The sequence below is a fragment of the Felis catus genome, chromosome B4 (assembly GCF_018350175.1).
Source record: "Felis catus isolate Fca126 chromosome B4, F.catus_Fca126_mat1.0, whole genome shotgun sequence".
In the NCBI taxonomy this organism is placed as follows: domain Eukaryota; kingdom Metazoa; phylum Chordata; class Mammalia; order Carnivora; family Felidae; genus Felis; species Felis catus.
The window spans coordinates 72,620,799-72,643,679 of NC_058374.1; the positions used below are offsets into that span (position 1 = coordinate 72,620,799).

At 40.7% G+C, this 22,881-nt stretch overlaps 1 protein-coding gene across 2 annotated transcripts in view; it reads left to right on the top strand.

The window, feature by feature from the left end:
- The window catches only part of ANO6 (anoctamin 6), a 198,322-nt gene extending 175,917 nt beyond the window's left edge, over window positions 1–22,405 (top strand). For both annotated transcript variants that reach the window (XM_023256976.2, XM_023256977.2), the window contains 4 exons: window positions 7,233–7,438; window positions 11,865–12,067; window positions 13,791–13,896; window positions 19,156–22,405. In XM_023256976.2, the coding sequence (XP_023112744.1) occupies window positions 7,233–7,438; window positions 11,865–12,067; window positions 13,791–13,896; window positions 19,156–19,362 (722 nt within the window). In that variant the 3' untranslated portion in view covers window positions 19,363–22,405. The remainder of the gene's footprint in view (window positions 1–7,232; window positions 7,439–11,864; window positions 12,068–13,790; window positions 13,897–19,155) is intronic.
- The last annotated feature ends 476 nt before the right edge of the window (window positions 22,406–22,881 follow it).

Consider the following 22,881-nt stretch of genomic DNA (forward strand, 5'->3'; position numbering starts at 1 on the left):
TCAGCTTGTGCTGGAGTCCACGCAGGCACAGCTGTTGGCCGATACACTTCTGAATGAGTCATTGAAGCAAGCCTGGACAGAGAGCCTGTAGGCACATGCTGTTTCGTGGCAGGCAGGATCACAGGGTTCCCCTCTGACACCTCCCACCTGCCTGTAACAGCATCTCTATTTCTTCTGGCCCACGGTTTCTGCCTGGTTCTTTGACCTCATGGATAATCACTGGCTTGAATTCAGAACCATTTTGCTGGTTTGGGATTAAGAAGTTAGCACAGGTCCCCTCCTTCTTGAATGCTTTGTCCACTTGTGCAGTATTTGCTTGGGCTCTGTTTCTGTTCATTGGACTTGACCCTGAGCTCTTAGGTGCCTTTAAGTGGACACATCTCAAAACAGATTTCCAGAGGAAACACCATCTTTTCTATTATGTATAATACACTTATATCTTATTAGGAGGCTAACGATTTATGTGTTTTATATCTGTGCCCTTTCAGCTAACCATTGCACTGAACTATAATTTTTTTCAGCTTAGGGGATTAGGAAAAGAGGCAGAACATTTTGGTTGACAGGCTGTGCATTTATGCAGAGGGGTTTGTGTGTTTGCAAAGATACCCCTTTGCAGTTCCTGTTTACAACTCTGCAGATAGAGGATGGTTTTTATTAAATCACATTCTATATATAAAATAATTGCTTTTAAAAATATACATGAAACTTGGAAACACATCTGCTTCTTTCAGTGAGTGAAAGGTTCATCTTGTAGCACCTTCAGTCAACAATACTTTGCAGCCTGGAGTTTGATTTAAATTTCATTTTTGCTTTTGTTAGGTTTCGGGACCAGGTTCATTTAAGGGTGTAGCTTCAGTACATAACGTAGAAGCTCTATTTATTTATTTATTCTGTTAATTTTCAAAAGAACTGTAAGAAAATTACCTCTGATTCCAAAATGAGTCATAATTGTAAATATTTCTTATTGGAGCTATTATCAGCATTAATAACAACAACATTCTGGGGCAGAATATCATTTGTTATTTTAGCACCGAAAACATACCTTGAAAAAATAGAGTTATTTTTCTGTAGTTGATTAGTCAAATAAAGAGCATTGTGAGAAAAAGTTATAGGAAAAGGTTGTGCTTTGGGGAGAAATTGGTATGACTTTTAGAGTTTCATAGTCTCATTAAAATAGTTACCAACAAAATAATTCAGCTTCATCCCACCCTACAAGAAAGGATAGAATAACGACTATTACAGAGATATTTTTTAGATTTATTAAATTGTTTTCCTATTATCTAAATAATACCTAATGAATTAGAAAAATTAATTTTTGAAAGCAGTCTGTTCTATATTCAATACCAGAGTGAAACTATTTTTTGTTATTTTACTTTGTGAGAGAGAGAATTTCCAAGTGCCTCTTGAATTATTTTTGTTCCTCTAAAATAAATATAGAGTGCCTTTGTCGATGGCCTCATTATAGTTTCCTCCTGCTTCTTCCCATATTCATTAATGACACCACCATCTACCTTCTTAATTATGCCTCCTAGCTGCTGAAGCCAAACATCTTCTGGCAAATGAGCCTGGAGCCTTGTATCCAGCCACCAGCTCTAGTCCCCTCTGCCCAGTGGAGGGGACTAGATCTCCCTTCTGCCTGAAACACCATTCTCTTCTCTACCTGAAGAACTCCTGCCAAGCCTCAGTAGTAACCCTCAGCTTTTCACACAGATTTGCCGCTCTTTTCTGTAGGCATTAATAGTACTTGGTTCCTGCCTTGATGGCATCTGGTTGTGGGTATGCCTGTCCCCTGGCTAACTAATCCTGTTCGAGGTAGCTACACAGCCTTTGCATCTCTCAGTCTTCAGCTGGAGCACCACTGTCTGGACCTAATACTCACAGATATTTATTCAAGTGACCTGAGCTTGGAGTTTCAACACATACATACAACTGCTAGTTGAGTTTACGTTAATATTGCCCCCACCATCCCAGTGAAGTTCTTTTTTTTTTTAGTTCTATTTATTTTTTAAAATTTATACCCAAATTAGTTAGCATATAGTGAAACAATGATTCCATGAGTAGATTCTTTAATGCCCCTTACCCATTTAGCCCATCCCCCCTTCTGCAACCCCTCCAGTAACCCTCAGTTTGTTCTCCATATTTATGAGTCTCTTCTGTTTCATTCCCCCTCCCTGTTTTTATATTATTTTTGTTTCCCTTCCCTTATGTTCATCTGTTTTGTCTCTTAAAGTCCTTATATGACTAAAATCAAATGATTTTTGTCATTCTCTGACTAATTTCACTTTGCATAATACCCTCCAGTTCCATCCACGTATTTGCAAATGGCAAGATTTCATTCTTTTTGATTGCTGAGTAATACTCCATTGTATATATATACCACATGTTCTTTATCCATTCATCCATCAGTGGATATTTGGGCTCTTTCCATACTTGGGCTATTGTTGATAGTGCTGCTATAAACATGGGGATGCATGTGTCCCTTTGAAACAGCACACCTGTATCCCTTGGATAAATGCCTGTAGTGCAATTGCTGGGTCGTAGGGTAGTTCTATTTTTAGTTTTTTGAGGAACCTCCATACTGTTTTCCAGAATGGCTGCACCAGCTTGCATTCCCACCAACAATGCAAAAGAGATCCTCTTTCTCTTCATCCTCGCCAATATCTGTTGTTATCTGAGTTATTCATGGTAGCCATTCTGACAGGTGTGAGGTGGTATCTCATTGTGGTTTTGATTTGGATTTCCCTGATAATGAGTGACGTGGAGCATTTTTTCATGTGTGGGTTGGCCATCTGGAGGTCTTCCTTGGAGAACTGTCTATTCATGTCTTTTGCCCATTTCTTCACTGGATTAAACTAAAAGGCAACCAACAGAATGGGAGAAGATATTTGCAAATGATATATCAGATAAAGTGTTAGCTTCCAAAATCTATAAAGAACTTACCAAACTCAACACCGGTGAAGTTCTTTATGGCATATGTTTTTTGGGTTTTATTTTTGAGTGAAATTTCTGTTATCTTTAGTGAATTCCCCACCATCCTTTGAGATTATTAGAATAACCCTGGTCTGTTAACCAAATTGCTTCCCCGGGTGTCTGGTCTTAACATCTGAGAATTCAGACACAGAACATAGAGAGATAGTCTGTCAGTCTAAAATCTAGCTTCAAAACCAGAAGATACCATTTTGTACTTACAGCACAGACACCCAGTCTCTTGTGAACTTGGTGAGGCCTTCCTAAGGGGCGGGTGACATAAGTGAAATGCAAGAAAATGATGGAGTGGGCCCTGTTTGTCTCTGGCCCTGCCTCCTCTATCCTTGTTAATTTGACCTCACCATCCTCCATCTCCAAGTTAATTTTCAAAGATCTATTCAAACAGTGACCTTCATATATTATTTTCTCCACCTAATTTACTATAATTAGTACCAACTCTTCTTTAGCATTTCCTTGTGCCCACCCGTTTTCCTCTTTCTCCAGTGCTAACCCCACCTCAGCACCCCACTATACTTCTCCAGGACTCAGGCCTGTGTTCTTCTATTTCCTCATCTCCACTGTTTTCTCCCACTACCTGCATTGGTATTTCCTCATTTTTGCAGGCCTCCTACCTCTTTATTCATTCATCTGATAAACATTTATGGAGCACCTGCTATGCCAAATACTCTTATCTATTGCTGGGGATACCAAGACAAGTTAGACTTGGTGCCTGCCCTTACAGAGCCAAGTGAGGGGTGGTCAGTATTTGGTGGATTGTTAAGAAAGTAAATGCATATGGGACTTTCTAGAGCACATGAGATTTGAATTGGATTTTGAAGAGTGAATGGAAGTTGTTTCAAGTATGGTAAAGGGAATGGACATTTCATGTAAAGAGGTGGACATTTAAAAGTACAAGGACATGAAACAGCTTGGCCAGTTCAAAGTATGGTGAGAACAAAGGATCCATAGGTGGGAATGTCAGGTAAGCAAGGACTGTGTCATAATGGGTCTCGTGTGCTCATCCAGGGAACTAGAACTTCTCCTTAATGAACTTATCCTTACCCATGGGAATATTTGTAAGCAAGAGAGCTATATAATGTTTATGTTGACAAAGGTCAGATCATTCTGGCAGCAGAATGGAAGATATTTTGGTAGGAGAAGGATGTTTTGGGAGGCTACACCAGGTAACCCACACAACTAGGTAATCCCCACACCTAAATAGAGGCAGTGGGTATGGGCATAGAGATCAGGGAGACAGATTGGACAAGTGCTAAAGAGATAACTAGTATGGTAGGTGAGGAATAAAATTGGTGAGATAATTTCCAGGAGATTGAATGTGCAGGTAGAATATGAGGAGAGGAGCTAGTGTCAAGGAAATGGTTCAGTGTTGAATATTTCAAGTGTGAGGTGTCTATGGGATGGATCCGTAGAAATGTCCATTAGAAAGTTGGATTCCCCAGGAGCTCAGAGAAGCTGCAGGTAAGACCCTGGGGGTGATTCAGGCATGCCAGACACAGAATTGATGATTAGGCCCTGGGGAAATGGGGCATTTAAAGGGTAAATGGGGAAAGAAATCCACAAAGGAAGAATAGCAGAACAGTTGGAAGAAATGTAGCAGAGAGTTACTCCAACATGGAAAGCTTAGAAGGTGAGAATGTTGCTTAAGAGGAATTTGAACACTGACTAAAAGGAGCATAATGCAAAATAAGCGGTCAGGGTGGGGAGGCAAGAGTTGAACCCACACTTAATTGCTGGCACAGTGGGAAAAGGTAGAAGGAGCACTACAGGTAGTGTTTAAAAGAAATTATGTGCATGCATGCATGCGTGTGGACGCACGTGCACACGTGCACACACACACACCTTCGCTTTTTAAAATTATTTAAGTAAAACAGAAGTCAGGGGGAAGGCATTCCACTGAGAGGGAAATGTTTGGCCATATCAAAAGCTGCCTAGCAATCAAATAAGGACTGAAAATGTACCCTGGCTTTGAAATCTGCAGCCACTGCATAGTGAGCATAGAGAGGGCCATGGCAGGATATAGGGCTTTGAGGAGGGAATAAGCAGAGAAATAGTTGAGGTACTTTTTCAAGAAACTCAAAGTGAAGAAGTAAGCATAGAGCATATTAGCAATATAGGGTTATGGAAAAGTTTTGGACAAGGATTATTTTTGTTTTTACATTGGGTATTTATTGCCTTGCAGAATCGGTAGGTCTTTTTTGTTCTTCATTTCAAAGCTTAGAAAGTTCTTCTCGCTTGAATACCAAAACAGATGATACCATGTTGGTTTTTCTGGTGCATTATTTTTCAATGAATCCATCTCTCTTTTGATGTCAAAAGGGAGGACTCCATACCAGTTTTTTCCAGTGATGTAGCTGATTGCTCCAACACTTGAATCCACTGATTTGAAGCATCACTTTTTATAATATAGTAAACTCCCATGAATATCTGCATCAATTCTGTTTAATTCATACTATTAATGCACTAGTTCTAAACTGTTTCAATTCCAGAGCATAATAATATACGTTATTAGAATCTCTCAGAGGTAGACCTATTGTATCCTCTTCCAGAATGTCTCTCCTGTCAGTTGAAGCATTCCTTTTCATTATTTTACTTGTGTACTTGTGTATATTTCTTGAAAAACTTTAGCATCCTCTTTCAGCTTTAAAAAAAAAAAATACCCATTTGGGATCACTAACTGAATTTGTATTGGAATTCTAAATTATATTTTGGAGAAAAAAATTGATATAAGTCCCCCCATCTTGAGTCTGCCCAATTAAGAAGCATATGCTACATCCTACCATTCATTCATTTATCATTATTTGTTTTCTTTTTTTAAGACCATTATCATACCTTGTTAACATTTCTCACTAACTTTTTCCCAAATAGTCTATACTTTTGTTGTCATTATAAATAACATCTTTTCTGTTTTGGATTTTTAACTGGGTTGACTGCTTGCATAGTCCTCATTTCTGGCTTCTCTTGAATAATAAGATCAGGCAACATTGGACCCTCATTCCAACATGGCAACTGTATGCAGTTCCTTCCATTTCATTAGGCTATGCACTTGCCAGTTTACCACATTTGACTGCACCCACTCCACACATTTCTATTACTTGCCTGGCCCCTAGCAGGCAGATGAATTCATTTAGGGGTAGGTGATGCATAGACACAGTCAGCAGCATAATACCAAGCATTGGTGTCAACATCTATGGTATCATCAACTCCGGTAATTGTCTGTCTTCCCTGAAGACGGTGGCTCTTGCCTGGCCTGTGGACTTCCCAGATCTTTCCAGCCCTCTCTGTTCTTCTGCAGCATACCCTGGCTTCTCAGACCAGAAGAGCATGCCAGCTCCTTCTACCTACATACCCCTCCACAGTCTTGCCCTTCCTCGCCTGATTGGTCCCTGTCCCTGTTCTGAGCAGTAGCTGTAAAGGGGCTGTAAATCTTCCTGGCATTCACAGCCTTAGTCCCATATCTGTACTCGTTTACTTGAAAGATTTCTTTTAGATCTCTGGCCTTATTTCTAACCTTTACCTCCCTGTGGTACAGCTTGCCCCAATCTCTGCCGCCCATCTATAGCAATGCCAGCTAAATTACAAGGAGAAAAGTACTTCTAACCCCTCACTTGGATATTTACCTAATATGACCACATAGATGGCAACCAATTCCAGATAAAAATTCTTGAAGGATTATATTTTGCCTTATTAAGATAATTTTGTCACATACATTTCTGTGATTTGTAATAATATTACAAATTCTCTGAAGGCATGGCAACTTGGCGTTTGCAGACTCAGGGAAGGTCGCTCATTTGCCTATTTGCAGCATATTTCCTCTAACATTCTCTACACATAGCCTTCCCAAAAGTACATTTCTTATTTCTTTTGAACTTGTTAGATACTTCCACAATACTCCTTTTCTTTTTTTAACCCAAAATCATGAATCATCTTCCAACATTCTGTTATTTCAACAGAGAGTGAGTACTGAGAGTGTCCCAACTTTAATACCAGCAAATAACTTGAGTTGATTAAAGATTTTAGGTCTATTTTTCCTGTTAAGTGTATACATGTGATAGAAACTGGTTATAATTAGTCGTCTTTCCAGATATTTCATATTTGTCTTTTGTTGAACATTGTTATTACCATGGATGTCTTTTCTCTTTCGGATTTAGTTTGTTTGCCTTTTTCTTTCTTTGTAAGAGTAAAGGAAAATACGTTGTCCTTCCATCCATCCACCACTCCATGATGTGTGTCCATTCCATTGACAGTTATTCAGTTTGGGTTCGTCACCTTATTTGTGGCCTCTTTTCCACTGGCCCCCCTGTTGGCTCTGGTGAACAATATATTGGAAATAAGAGTGGACGCATGGAAAATGACTACCCAGTATAGACGCATGGTTCCAGAAAAAGCCCAAGACATCGGAGCCTGGCAGCCCATCATGCAAGGAATAGCGATTCTGGCTGTGGTGACCAATGTGAGTAAACATAGGCTTCGCAGGGTAAAGACCTTGAAAAGTCCAAAATGCATTAGTGTCGCTACCTAAAGAATCAAATGTTTGATATTTTTTTCTAATGGGAGGGAGATGCCGGTACTATCATCTGTATAAAAACAGTTGTTATAACTGTAATTGTTATTATATTTTTTAATGTTTTTAATTGTTTGTAATTATTTATTAATGATTTACAAAGTCAAGAGCTCTTACAGAGGCAGTTGCTAAGAGTGACCATGATACTATCATTGCTCATTTGCTAACGTTTTTATTTAACAGGAACATAGTAATAGTAATAACAGTAAGTACCAACTCTCTTAATCCTGATGCGACTATAAAAAGAGCTATACAATAGTGCTGTTGTAATAGAGATAGACATCTGCCCACTTACAGTGTTTACTGCCCGCAAATAAGAACTATCCTTCTACCATATTTTACTATATATTACAAACTATCAATTTAAAATATTGACTATTTGATGATGAAGTATGTTCACACACTTTGTGTGTTCCAATCATGTCTCCTAGGGTTCTTCAAGGAGGGGGGGCTTTAGGGTGGGTCCCATCTCTCCTCCCCACCCCGTCTGTCCCCTTGGCCTTTGCTGGCCACCCTCTAGTCATTAGCTAAGCAGCCTCATACCCTGCATGTGTCCCAGCTCTGAGGGAACAGAACAACCTGTATAGATTTTGGACCAATCTGAACAGTCTCTCTTTGCCCACCCCCGCACCCTCCTCCCCCACCCCTTTTTTTTAAAACACAGGCCAGCAGGGAGTTTTCAGGGAGAACAATTTCCATGCCAGCCCAGCAGGGGGATGAGCACTTTCCTTAGAAATATGCTTACAATTAGGGCTATTTCCTCCCTTAGTTCACTACCCATTTTACTCCTGGGTCACTGACAATCCCCAAAAGATGATATCCCAGTTTTCATTTCTTAGTTAAGCCACACTTGCCCTGAGTCCCCAGTCTTTTCCCACAAGCACCTGTAGAAACAGAACAGAACTCAGTGCCTGTGGGTCAGTCTTCTGGATGAGGGAACATACTCAACATTGCAGTCACAGGCCAGACTCTCAGTCCACCTGTCAGTATTGTAGCTTCCCAGCTGCATGACCTTGGGCCAGGCCTTAACACGTCACAGCTTCATTTTATTGTTTGTAAATTGAATAATTCCCTATCGCATATTTTAAGAATATTATATACCATAAAGGATGACCAAGGACTTCAGTGAGTTAATGCATGGAATGCACAGAGCCTGGTCCTCATGGAACGTTAGCTGCTGCTGTTTTATCATCATTATCCATCATCAGTAATAGTGACTCTGTGTAGACTTCCAACAGGTGTCTAAACTAAAGGCACAAGAATTTTACAGTTCTTGTGGTTACAGTTTTACACAACAAAGCAAGTTATCTGGAACCCAGCTGTCACCACCCGTCAAGAACCCTCAATTTATCTGAATTGTATGTTATCCCTACTTTTTGGAGAAAGTTACAAATTGCGCACACACACACACAAAAACAACTGCTAGGTTGTATCATTTTCCATTCACCCAAGTAACCCACACCTTCAACGTCCACTGTGTTACAATCATGAAAGAATTAATCTGTCACATTAAATATGCTATACAACACTAAGCAAGGCAGGAACGTGGAATTGTGTACGTTAGGAAAATTTTAGCAACAAGGTTTGAAACTAAAAGCGTTTTTGTTTGACCTTCAGCTAGCCAGAAAATTCAAATGACTCTTACTGCCCAGTCCTCAGCACTCTGGTTTGCTTGTGTCAGGCACCTTTTCCTGGTATCCCCAGGATGGCTCCACTCCATTAGCACAGATGGGGTACTGGCTGTGTTTCTAGGTCTACTCTGTGTGGATGTGTCTGTGTATACACACACAGGCACATGCGTGCTTGCTAATTGGTGCTGCTGGTTCTTATCCAGTAGTTGTTTCTTCTTACAACTTAGGCATCGTTTCATTGTACCGTAGGAAAACTGCTTTTTAGATCATTGATTGAATGATGGACAATCCTTTTCTTTCCCATATTATTAGGATTTGTTACAGCTTCCAAGATGCAGGTTCTGTGGACGTTTGTATATATGCCTATAAGAATGAAACATGTAAATTATCCCCTCACACTCCTAATATGTGCCTCCAAAATGTACTGGGCACTCAAGTGCTAACTTTCCATAATAGGGGAGCTTTTAACTGTAGGAAGAAGAGAATAGCCACCAGGGATGAGAATGGACATCGAATCATTCATTTTAAAGCTGCTAGTCCCCAGCAAAGAAGCTGAATTGACACGGTTGTATCAGGCCACAGTATCTGCCGTTGAAGACCAATTTTAATTTAGTTTGATATAAATGGAAAATTGTGTTCAGAACAGCATAGGAAATGAAGCACACTGCATTTATTTGTACTCTTGCAGCGTGTCTCAAAGCAGCTCAATTCAGGAGGAAAAATATCTTGTCAGAAGACAAGAGAATTATCTTCCTTGTTGGAATTTTTGCAGCTTCCTGGAGCACATCTGCAGGTGATTCTGTAAAAAGCTATAGTTAAATGATAACAGGAAATTTTAAACTATTCAAATCTGGCAAAGTAAAATATTCTCGCCTTACCCCCTCCCCCCTCCACCAGCCAGAAGCAGACACAGGCACACTTGGGAGGAAATGACAAAGCTGGTCTACTAGTGGGGGTCATTTTGCAATAGAAAAGCCCCTTAGTTGTTTTTCTTGCTCTGACTGAGATCTTGTTTGTTGGCTTGTGGTCTCTCTGCAGCTAAACCACATGTTCAGATGAATAGTATTAAAAATCACGTTGTCTTTCTGCCTCAATAAATGACTGAATCGTTTAACTTTGTTTATTCACATAGAATATGGATTTAAGTATATTCCTTACTTCTTCCTTCAAGCCAGTTTTACACATTGGAGAGTTTAAAGCCCAAATTAAAGAATTTTAGAGAAAATTCATGTAATTCATAATAGCTTTGCATCCTAATAGAGGTCTGCCAGACACAGGCCCACGTTTAAAATTGACCTATATTTATTCCTTTAATTTGAGAACATAACTATGATAATGTTCATAACTTTGTCCAGTTAGCCTTTTTGAAGCTTAGAAGCTTAGACACTAGATCTTTTTTTTTTAATTTTTTTTTTTTTACGTTTATTCATTTTTGAGACAGAGAGAGACAGAGCATGAATGGGGGAAGGTCAGAGAGAGAGAGAGGGAGATACAGAATCCGAAACAGGCTCCAGGCTCTGAGCTGTCAGCACAGAGCCCAACGTGGGGCTCGAACTCACGGACCTCGAGATCATGACCTGAGCCGAAGTCAGACGCCCCACTGACTGAGCCACCCAGGCGCCCCTAGACACTAGATCTTATAAAATAGGCATACATTTGACTATATGAATGAAATAACTCCAGTATGCTTTCTTGCTTCCTACATTTTAAAGTTAATTTAAAAAATTCTTGTTTTCTAATGAAGCAACATACATAAGTATATACTGAGAGTTTAAAATCAGACTATGGGTTGACTTGTATAAATAAATCAAGACACTCTAGGGGAAAAAGTATGAATTTGAAGACCATTATTAGATCAAGGAAATATATTTTATTCAATTTATATTCTATTTTTAAGAGTCAAGGGATTTAAAAGATCAGTTTTATATCAATTATAAATTCTACAAAGGAATTGTATAAGGCCAAATTATTATAATATTGACCCTAATATTACTTCTACAAAACGGTCTTCTAAATCATATAAGAAAGCTGAAAATTATATCTAGTAGAGTTCCAAGATTGATTGAATTGTATAATATTCTAATTTATGAAAATCTAATTTATATATAATATATGCAAGCAACTCGAGTTATCCAGGATACGATGGTCTACAATTATTCTTGCTGTACTTAAGAAACAGGCAACTTGGGGCACCTGGGTGGCTCAGTTGGTTAAGTGGCCGACCTCAGCTCAGGTCATAATCTCACAGTCCTTGATTTCGAGCCCGTGTCGGGCTCTGTGCTGACAGCTCAGAGCCTGGAGCCTGTTTCAGATTCTGTGTCTCCCTGTCTCTGACCCTCCCCCGTTCATGCTCTGTCTCTCTCTGTCTCAAAAATAAATAAACATTAAAAAAAAAAAAAAAGAAACAGGCAACTTGCCAGCTTTTGCTTTCCAATTGTAGGTGGACTTCTGGACAGCCCTTATTTGAACTGAAGACAAGAGGAAGTAACTATTCTTTAAAGCAGCTGCTCAAAGACTTTAGGACTTCACTATCTATGTCCATTAGACAGGAAAGAATTAAAGTTTCTGAATCTTTCAGTTTTAAAAAAAAATCAACTGATGAAACTATAATTCTGGCACATGTGTTAACCATAGCTATAAAGGCTCTAAATTAACATCCCCTTACTGTTTTCCTCCCAATATAGGCCATGATCATCGCTTTCACATCAGACATGATCCCCCGCCTGGTGTATTACTGGTCCTTCTCCGTCCCTCCCTATGGGGACCACACCCACTACACCATGGAGGGATACATCAACAACACTCTTTCCTACTTCAACATCGCAGACTTCAAAAACAGAAGCAAAGGAAATCCATATTCTGGGCTTGAAAAACATACCACATGCAGGCAAGTTCTGCTGACGTGTTTAAAAATGCACTTCATCTTTTAAAGGACTTTTATTGTAATGTAATTCTAAATAAAATTGCTGAAGACATTTTTTCCTAGCTTTCTTTTCAGCCAAACTTAAAAAAGGAAAAGATCTAAAAGTTAATACAGACAGAGGTCAGAACTTTCAAATGAAACAATAAAACATGATATAAAGATGAGGGTTTCGGGGCGCCTGGGTGGCGCAGTCGGTTAAGTGTCCGACTTCAGCCAGGTCACGATCTCGCGGTCTGTGAGTTCAAGCCCCGCGTCAGGCTCTGGGCTGATGGCTCAGAGCCTGGAGCTGTTTCCGATTCTGTGTCTCCCTCTCTCTCTGCCCCTCCCCCATTCATGCTCTGTCTCTCTCTGTCCCAAAAATAAACGTTGAAAAAAAAATTAAAAAAAAAAAAAGATGAGGTTTTCAAATGATTACAGGGATACTGATCCGAGAGAAAAGTTTTGTTTGTATCTTAGAAATGAAGAAATGCAAGGAGTTCCAAAAAACAAGTTCATTCAGTTGGTATGACGAATCTGTTATCCAAGCACAACCTGATGTATTTAGTGATGACAAACTATCACTCTCACTTCAAGAAATACAAAAATGAGAAATGTAAATACCTCAGCCTAGCCCAGAAGTATTCTCTGAAAGTATTCCAGAGCTCTCTGCATTGATTGTAATGGCCAGTAAGGTCAACTGTAGTCAGTAGATGTCAAGTAAATCACTAATTGATAGTTTGTTCACTATAGGTCATAGAGTTTGTTTTTTAAAATCCTTTAAAAAAATTTTTTTTAATGTTTATTTTTTGAGAGAGGGGCAGAAAGAGGGAGACAGAATCCGAAGCAGGCTCCAGGCTCTGAGCTGTCAGCACAGAGCCTGACATGGGGCTTGAACTCACGGACTGTGAGATCATGACCTGAACCAGTCAGATGCTTAACCAACTGAGCCACCCAGGTGCCCCAAGAGTTTGTTTTTTAAATCATAGTCTTAACCCAGAAGAGGCTCTAAATACTCATTTAGCTCAACTCCTCAAACCCTTTTCTGGTTCAAATTCTCAGCAACACAACCAAGAAACCAGAAAAAAGCCCCAAATAAGTGTTTCAAATTTACACACTGTAGAGCCTCTTGAGAATCCCACGTCGAATCTGCTTACTTTTACTTGACATAATTCTAAACAGTTGTTAGACTCTTCTAGGTCAAATAGATTACAGGTAGGAAATTTGAGATGTGCTACCTGAGGGAAGACACCAACAGCAGTAGCACATAGCACATGACATCTCATAAGGACAAGAGTTTGAAAAGTGTAACAAGCAGATGGGTGCTACTCTTTACAGAGAGAGATCGCGTGTGGCTGAGTGAAGCCTGAGGATACGTTATGTAAATAAATTTATAAACCTGTTTCTGAAAATACGCTGAATCATTTTAGTTATACTCTTTTGAGAAAGCAAGGATGAAACTGGCAAAAAAAAAATGTTAACACTTTTGTTTGTTTTCACATAGATGGAATACATCATTACCATCTTAAGTGAAGTATTACGGGAGTAGTTATTTCAGGATTTTGTCAGCAAATTAAACTCTGAGAAAATTTATATGATGTCCAACTTAAAAGAGCATTGTATTAAATATGACCTCTTTTGAAATGGGCCCCTGCTTACAGTAGTTAGTCAAGAAGAATTATCTCCTTATATCCTTCCATTTTGTTTCCAGGTATCGTGATTTCCGGTACCCACCTGGACACCCACAAGAGTATAAACACAACATCTATTACTGGCACGTGATTGCAGCCAAGTTGGCTTTTATCATTGTCATGGAGGTAGGAGACATCTACTTTGAAATAGTCGATAAGGTAGTATATTTGCAGACCTTTTGTTAGCATTCAGTGTTGCCAACTCTGACTTCAAATACATTCTTATCTCTTGCTAATAATTAGTTTAGGACATGTATTAATCAAATTTAACATGAGAATGCCCATAATGCTCTAATAAAATGAAATTGGCTGTCTGCTTGAAAAGGTGAGCGCATGTTTGCTAAGGGGATTCAGTCCCTCTCAATTCAGTATTGAGTGCCTTTTTTTTTTTTTTTAATTTGGGGCACAGGGGCTGCATGATGGACTGTGAAGGGTCTTATTTAAGACTACTAAGATGTGATCTCTGCTCTCGAGAAACTTTCTCAGGGCACATCACATTATGGCAGCAGCGTGAGTGCTACAGCTCCAGAGAACACATTTGTGTTCTAGACAGTAAGGAGAAAGAAAGGTGAGGCTAGCTGTATCTGTTCCTTTGCATCAGCAAAGAAAATGCTTTTCCAGAAGCCTTCAGAGCAGACTTCCACCTGTATCGCACTGGCAATAACTAGAGCTCACGGTTCCTCCCAGCAGTAAAATAGGCTGGGGCAGGAGATATTTGGTTTGCTCTGAACAAAATGAGAATCTGTTAGCAAGAAAAAAGTGTGGGATAGGCTGCCTGCCTGGCTTTGACAATTTTTCTAGTATTGTTTGGTAGCTATTAAACAAACATCAACAGAAGAAGAAACAATTCATCATTAGCTCACCAGCATCAGTGGTTTCCTGTAGTATCTGCTATATCAGCAAGAATCACTAGTTTATATTCAAATATGGAGTTGCCAAAGTATTTACACTGCTGCTTCTGATATCAGGTTTGACTAGATACCGTGAGGGCCCATTTCACTACAAGACATTTAGAATAAGCTTAAATCTCCCAGAAGGGGGAGAGCAGGGAGGACAAGGAACAGGAAGAAGGACAGAACTTCGAGGAGGGGCCATGGTGTGGCTCCCGGGAAGAGCCATTACACGATGTCGGCATGTGGGAGGGCCCCCAACTGGACGCACGCCGCCAGGGAGTCTGGGAGCGACCAAGGGTGCAGGTGGACTCAGAGTCCCTGGACGAGGAGGACCGCTGAGTCCTAGCAGCCAGGCCCACCCATCACACATAGATGCCCAGGCCTGCCTCCACCCCCACTGGCCACCTGTGGAGCAGAGACCTGTTGGGGAAGCACTGCGCTTCCCCTTTGTGTCTGTCCCCTGGGCTGTTATTCTAACTCCTGTGATTTCCAGCTAATAATGAAAGGGTTTTTTTAATGAGAAAAGAAAATGTCCTTTGCACTTTTGAACTCACTGGAAGGAAGGAGAATCCACAAAGAGGAGGGGGAAAGGTGTGGTGGTCAAAATAGAACAAGTGCAGTTATCAGTGATGCCATCTACAGGCTCAGGAGACCCAGCAGTGGGTCAGAAGTGAGGTGGACCAGCTGAGCTAGAGACTCTTGGATTCATCCAGGGGCCCCCAAAGGGCTCAATTTGCCTCATCGTAGAAGGAAATGTATATATTCTCTGCAGAAAAAAGTGTCCTCAATTTAGACCACAGTTTTTTCTCAGATTGAAATAATCAAATATGAACTTCCAAAGATCAACAATAACCAGGGGAAATAAGAAAACCCAGGAGTGAGATTCAGCCAAAAAAAGAAAAGCAACTAATTTGGACCCTCAATAACTTCAAGAGTATCTGTTATCAGATAAGGAATGACCACGTTTAAACAAAGAAATGACAGATTCAAAAATGAGCAAACAATAAGAAACTAAAAAAGTAGTAGGCAATTTTGAAAAATATATAGTTGAAATGAAAAAAATTAACATATGCATTAAACAGAAGTTTGAAAACAGAATGAATTGGGAGATAGGTCTGAAAAAAATTATTCCCAACACCTCACAGGGAGAGAAGAAAGTGGAAAATACAGAAAAGAGATTAAGCAATTTTCACAAGATTCACAGAAGAAAAAAAACCATGGATCATAGAGGAGAGGCAATTTGAAGAGTTAATGGCTCAAATTCTTCCCAAATAAATGACAGGTGTCTGTGAACAGAGCAGAAAGCACAACAGACATCAAGAAGAATACAGAAATCCGTGCTTCCACAGATTGGGACAGAAGTGCAGCTCACCAAAGATAAGATCATAAAAATGCCCAGAGAACAAGGACAGATGACTGATCAGGAAAATTATAATTGGAGTGAGAGTAGACTGTAACAGCAACACAGAGGTGAGAAGAGAGTAGTCGAATCTCTTCAAAATGCTAAAGAAGATAACTGTAAACCTAGAATTATAGCAAAACTCTGAGTTACTGAAAAATCTTTCCATAACGAAAACACTAGGCCATATGGTTTTACAGGAGAGCAATACCATACTTCCTAGAACAGATCGTTTTCGTTTCCTCCAGAGATTAGAAAGCGGAAACACTCTCCAACTCCTTAGACATCTTAAAATCAGACAGGAGAAAGAGAAAGGGAAATTCTAAACCAGTCTCACTCATTACATAGACGCAAAGATCTTCCTAAAATGTGCCAATTGAATCTAGCAATATACTTCTTTTAAGTTTATTTATTTTCAGAGTGAGAGAGAGCATGCGTGCAAGCAGGGGGAAAGGCAGAGAATCTAAAGCAGGCTCTGTGCTGCCAGCACAGAGCTTGATGCAGGGCTCAATCCCACAAACCATGAAACCATGTCCTGAGCCAAGGTCAAGAGTCGGACACCTAACTGACTGAGCCACCCAGGTGCCCCAGAATCTAGCAATCTACTTCTTAAAGATGACATCAGACCACATTGGTTTATCCCAGAAATATCAGGGTGACATAACGTAGAAAATCCACCTATCTATAAATATTACCTACCTCAGAAATAGATAGAAAATAAAAACCTCTCTTGCCCACAATATTGTTTGCCTCTTCACTGTATAATTTCCATAATTGAGACACACTAGTACCTCTCATCTCAAATATTCTCCACCCTCATATTACCTAGTGTATCGAAGCATTTGACACAGAAGCTGATCATTCTCTCCTCCTTGAAGTTACTGTTACTCCTCACTTGGCTCCCAGGAAAACACTTTTTTTTTTTTTTTGCCTTTTCTCTTACCTTAAGTCCCTTCTTAATTGCATTGCTAGTCCCTTCCTTCTCTTAGTGATCCTGGGGCTCTTTCTTTGGTTGTCATCTTTTCTCTCTCCTCACAACCTTGATGATCTCATGCAGTCCGTTGGCTTTAAATGCCATCTATATGCCAGTGACTCACAATATATGTATATAGATATATAGATATCTCCGGAACACCTCTCTCCTGAACTCAACCCATGAATCCAAACGCCCACTTGACCTTTCTGCTTGGATATCTAACACATAAATCTACTGCCCCAAGTGCCCATATTTTCTTAAATTCAGTTGGAATGTTCTCTCTGTCCTGCCCTAAATGTTCTGTCCACAGTGAGTCTGCCCCCTCTCAGTCATGGCAGTTCCATGTCACTGCTTGCTCAGGGTAGAATTCTTGGGAGTCCCCCCACTTACTCCACATACAGTCCTGTTGGCTTTTCCTTTGAAAGTACATCACAGATCTGAACACTTCTTACCAACTCTGCTGCTACCACCAGGTTGGTAATTAGGCCATTTTTGGCCTGACTTAGGGCCGCAGTCTGCTAACTGGGCTCCCTACTGCCTTCATATGTCACGGAGTAAAAGCCAAAGTCCTCACTGTGACATGCAAGGCCTCACACAGTCTAGCCAAGCTCTGTTATCACTCTCAAGTCACCTTTCCTCACCCGCTCCACTCCTGCCTTGCCAGTACTTGAAATATAGCCTGTAGGCTTTCGTCACATAGACTCTGCACTGGCTGTTCCCTCTGCTTCGAATGTCTTGCCTCTTGATTTCTGCATGGCTGTTTCCCTCACCTCCTTAAAGTCTTTGCTCATTGAGGCATATCCAGACTAATCTGTATGAAATCTATATGAAATTTGCCTCCCATGTAACACAGAAACTCTTACCACTTTAACACCATGTACAACTTATTTATGTTTAACTCTGTTTATTGTATCTTATCTATCTCCTTGCTAGGTCAGAGACTTGTGAGTACTGAACAAATAAAAAAGTCTTCAACGTCATTAGTCATCAGGGAAATGTAAAGTAAGACCAAAGTGAAAGCCCATTTTATAATCTCTGTGTTGGTTTAAAAAAAAAATTGATGACAAGTGCTGTCAAGAATATACAGCAAGGGACGCCTGGGTAGCTCAGTCGGTTAAGCATCTGACATGGGCTTAGGTCATGATCTCACAGTTCATGAGTTCAAGTCCTGCATCGGGCTCTGTGCTGACAGCTCAGAGCCTGGAGCCTGCTTCAGATTCTGTGTCTCCCTCTCTCTCTCTCTGCCCCTCTCCTGCTCGTGTTCTGTCTCTCTCAAAAATAAACATTTTTTAAAACTTAAAAAAAAAAAATAGAGAGCAAATGAAACTATCACACACTGCTGGTGGGTGTGGAAGCTGGTTTAACTGGTTTGGAAAATACTTTGGTACCATCTTGGAAATTTAAACATTCATGTAACCTAGAGTCTTGGCAGTTATACTCCTAGGTCATGCCCTTGAGAAACTCTCACAGATATCCTCCAGAATCCAAGTGCACAAACATTCCCAACATCATTTCTCTAATACAAACACTAGAAACAAGTGCAATACGTTTTGATGGGGGAATGGATAAATTATAGCGTATGCAAACAGGAGAATATTAAGCAGAATTGGTAATGAATGGACTATAGTTAATGTACAATAACACTGATGAATCTTAGAAACTAGTTTCCAAAGACTGCCATACTTTTTTATAAAGCTCAAATCAAACAAGACTAAACAATATATTCCTGTGGGATATATACATATTTGTTAAGCTCGTTCTCAAAAATAAGATGATACAGATATACTCACACATAGGGTAGTGTTAACCTTTGGGGAAGAGCTCCCGGAAGGAGCTAGGAAAGGAACGTCTCCAAAAATACTACAGCATTGGCAGTGTCATGGTGAGTGTCAGAGACATTAGACACATTATCTTCTACATATCAAATAGTATTCTTGCAATTTTTAAAGTAACAATGGAGCTCGTGGGTGGAGGCACATAGCGCAGGAGAGATTGGATATGTCTGTAGAATGCCCAGCCCCGTGTCCAGATCTGCGGCCAGATGACCTGCAATGGAAGGAACTCTGGGTTCCCCTCCATTTCGTTGCGGCTGACCTTTTTCTTCTTCTCTCCCACAGCACATCATCTACTCTGTGAAATTTTTTATCTCCTATGCAATTCCAGATGTATCCAAAAGCACGAAGAGCAAGATCAAGAGAGAAAAATACCTAACGCAAAAGCTTCTTCATGAGAATCACCTCAAAGATGTGACAAAAAATATGGGGGTCATAGCTGAGAGGATGGTGGAAGTGGTAGATAACAATTTACGACCCAAATTAGAATAAGAGCTTTATGTTCTGAGAAGCACTTTACAGAATTTAATTCCGTCAAAATATATTATGAATCACTAATGAGGATGTCTGAGTGAAAACACTTTGGCAAATAGGAGTCTTAGCTATTGCCATTTTCATATAGATTATTTTTCGGTTTCAGCCAGCCACGCAGGAACTGGAAAGTGCGAAACTTAGATCAAGAAGTGCATAAAACTAATCACCTGGAAAACCAGAAATGTTACCCTTTTTTGATAAATTTGAATTTCAGTAACAGAAAAAGTCTCTTCGTGTGCTTAAAAACTACCCCTTCCGAAGCAGAATGGATTTCTGTCCCTCCGTCTGATTATTTTCATTTCTTTCTGTTCTCAAGCACATGGTCCCCTTTAAGGCAGTGTTTCATTTCTTCACTTAGCCAAATCTGTGCCAGAGTTCTCTTTCCCTTACAGTACTTTTGTTAAAGACGAGACATTCTTCCCTTTGTGTGATTAAAAATAGCTAACTCAGAATTTCAGTTTGAATGCCATATTAAGTGGCAGATAGACTCAAGAATTCACAATATGTCGGTGTGTTAGCACATCCCTACAGAAAACGAAACCTCACTTAGTAAGAGGAAATAGTTTCCGTCTCCAATTTGGCCTATCTTTTCATCTCAAAGAAACACACTTAATGGATCGGAATAAAGATAGCAAGGTTCTGAAGTGTATTTGTGCTAATCCGCAGTGACACTTTTTATCTTCCAGGAGCACTCTTAGAACATTCTGTGCCTAATCAGTGTTGACTGCTTTGCAGATCTCAAGGGAGTCAGATGACAAAAGTAGGGAAAGTTATAGATTCAAATAGAATTGTAACTCATATTGACCAGAATAATTAATGTACCTCTTCTAAAGATACGTAGTTTCTTAAAATTACATTTTTATCAACATAATGGTCCGGAAGGACAAGCCCATCAGTTTGCCACCAGTTTCCTTTTATGCATTAGCTCCAGGAGGTACAGCATCACAGATCACCGGCATCGCCACGCTCACTGTGCAGCCACTGTGACATGAGGGCGCTGTGCACACGCGCTTAAGAGTACAACCGGTGCTCTAATTGTGAGGCGCTCGGGGTTCCCTGCGTGGGGAGCGCCTTTTCCACAAGGATTCCGGGTATCCAAGTGATGAGCATACCAAAGCATGTGCCATGGTGAAGGTGGTTCCCTGCAGCCTCCATTCCCTTGTTCCCAGCCCAGTAACTTGTCTGTAAGTGCACGCACCAGGGGAGTGGTGGGGAGAGGAGAGAGGCAGGGATAGACCCGCATCACTCCCAATCCGGAAGAGACACTCTGGTGTTGATTTGAGCTTCCAGCCTCCCTCAGGCCGCGGTTTGGTCACAACCCCTTCCCTGAGCTGCACTTAACTTCCCGCTGAATGCCTGCACCACGCACATCTTGCCTTCAGGTGGTTCAACTCAGCAGTCTTTACTGTGCTTTACTGCCTTTCAGGTGCAAGGCCCTCTGGTAGGCTCCAGACAAGAGGCGGGGCCGCACCGCTCACCCTTGACTGGTAACGGGGGAGTGCCGGGTGTAAGAGAGGGTGTCTGGCACTGGGTTCTTACCGGGTGGACTGCCACCCACTGGGGTGCTGCTACATGCCCAAGTGCCATAGGAGCCGAGCCACTCCATCCCAGCAGCAGAGGAAAAGGAAACCTGTTGCAGCGAGCAGATTTAGAGGCTCGATATAATAGAGCTGCTTAACTCAAGGTCACGATTCTAAGTGCCTGCCATGAATGTTCAAACAGACCCAGAGACCAAAATCACTATTTATGTAGGATTCATAAAGCAGTATCCTGGACTTTTGCATTGTCCCAATGGACAGGGGACAACATTTCACTAACTTTCTTGATCATGTTAACAATGTGAACGAGTGCTCTCAACAGGCCGCACGCGCTCTGACTGCACAGGGAGCAAGAAAGGAGTTTCGTCCCGGCTTCTCATCCCGCCCAGACTGGGTGCAGCTGTTCCTTTCCCCGGCTCACCTGTGACACTGCTCCTGAAGTGGCGTCACTTCTGCCCCTAGTACCTCAGCTCTTTGAAGCGCAGGACTATCTCCTCGTGTTGGATTTGCCAACTACTCACTGTTTATGGGAGCATAGAGAAGGAAATGTTTTTTGCCTTATCTGCTTGTATATAAACTAGAACTTTAAAAAGTGTGCATGTGTGTTTTTCATAAACCATCTTTCGTAAATTGCCTTCATAGTTTAAAATGTGCTTTTGTGGACAGGAGGGGAAAAAACTCTACATTTTTAAAGGCAGAAAATACGTGTGACACTGCCAATAGTCCCCTAAGCGGCGAGGTAGTGGGGATCCGGGGTCACCTGTGACACCGACAGTGTTAATGGAACTCTAGTGCTGACTTGTCAGTGTGAAGACAAATGTGGGACTGTGTCTGCAGGCAGTCACTGGGCTGGGTCTGTAAATGTAAGCAGCAGCACCCCAAGAAAAAGGGGGTGTGTGACAGTGCCCCTGTGAAAGGAATACCTGGCCCTAGACCTGCCCAGTGTTAACCACTAGAGAATGTTTCATTGTATATCCTTTTGTAATGCTTGTGAATTTTAACAGATTGAAGCATTAGACCAAAATACTCAGGAGATTTTCCTTTAAATATCCCTCAAATATTTTAGATGTGTCAATAGAAAGGGAAAGCTATCGTTTTTGTTTGAAAACTAAGCAAGGCCATCTTGTAAACCGTCACCAAATGCCTTCCCTTGTAATTATCCGTGGGTGCATCTTGGATTTCAGAAAACAGTAATTCATTCACGGGGGGGGGGGGGGGGGAGGGCAGAATGTGCTCTGTTATTGAAACACTGCTTGTACCATTTTCTCATTGTGCCTATTATATGTTAAGATGTTTGAAAACTTAAAATGGATGAGCAGCTTAACGAAAGTAGAACTGAAATATACATGATGCTTTCATACACTGTGGCATAAGATGTAAAGTTTGTAATGTTTTGTGAATTTCTGTGCATTTTAATATTCTTTTATAATTATAAGCATTTTAGTAAATTCATTTTTAAAAACAGCACTGTGGTCTACTCTGTCTTCATGTTTTTAAGGAGAGCACATATATCTCAATCATCATCTAGATACCAAATGTGTGCTTTTGTGTAAATGATATTTTTCACAGCCTACACTTACTTTAAACATGATTTTTCTGGGAAAAAAATTGGGTGTGGGTTTTCAGCCACAACTGCTAAAAACCAGTTGTTGGGATTGAGCCCTGCCCAGGATACCAAGCCTGAGACCAGGTGGGAGCTGAAAACCAGCCCACCTCTGCTCACCACACCAGGTACGCTGGAGTCAGGCTACGTCAGCAAGGAGGAAGAGGCATTTTTCTCTAAATACATAAAGTTGGCTTCTGTATGCTAAACCATGATTGCAGGAGACAGTGCCCCTCAGAGAGGGCAAATCGCTAATAATCCCAGAAAGGCTCTGAACCTACTGTGGCCCTGGGTACAGAAAGGGAAATTACGGAAAAGAAAATAAAGGAACATCTC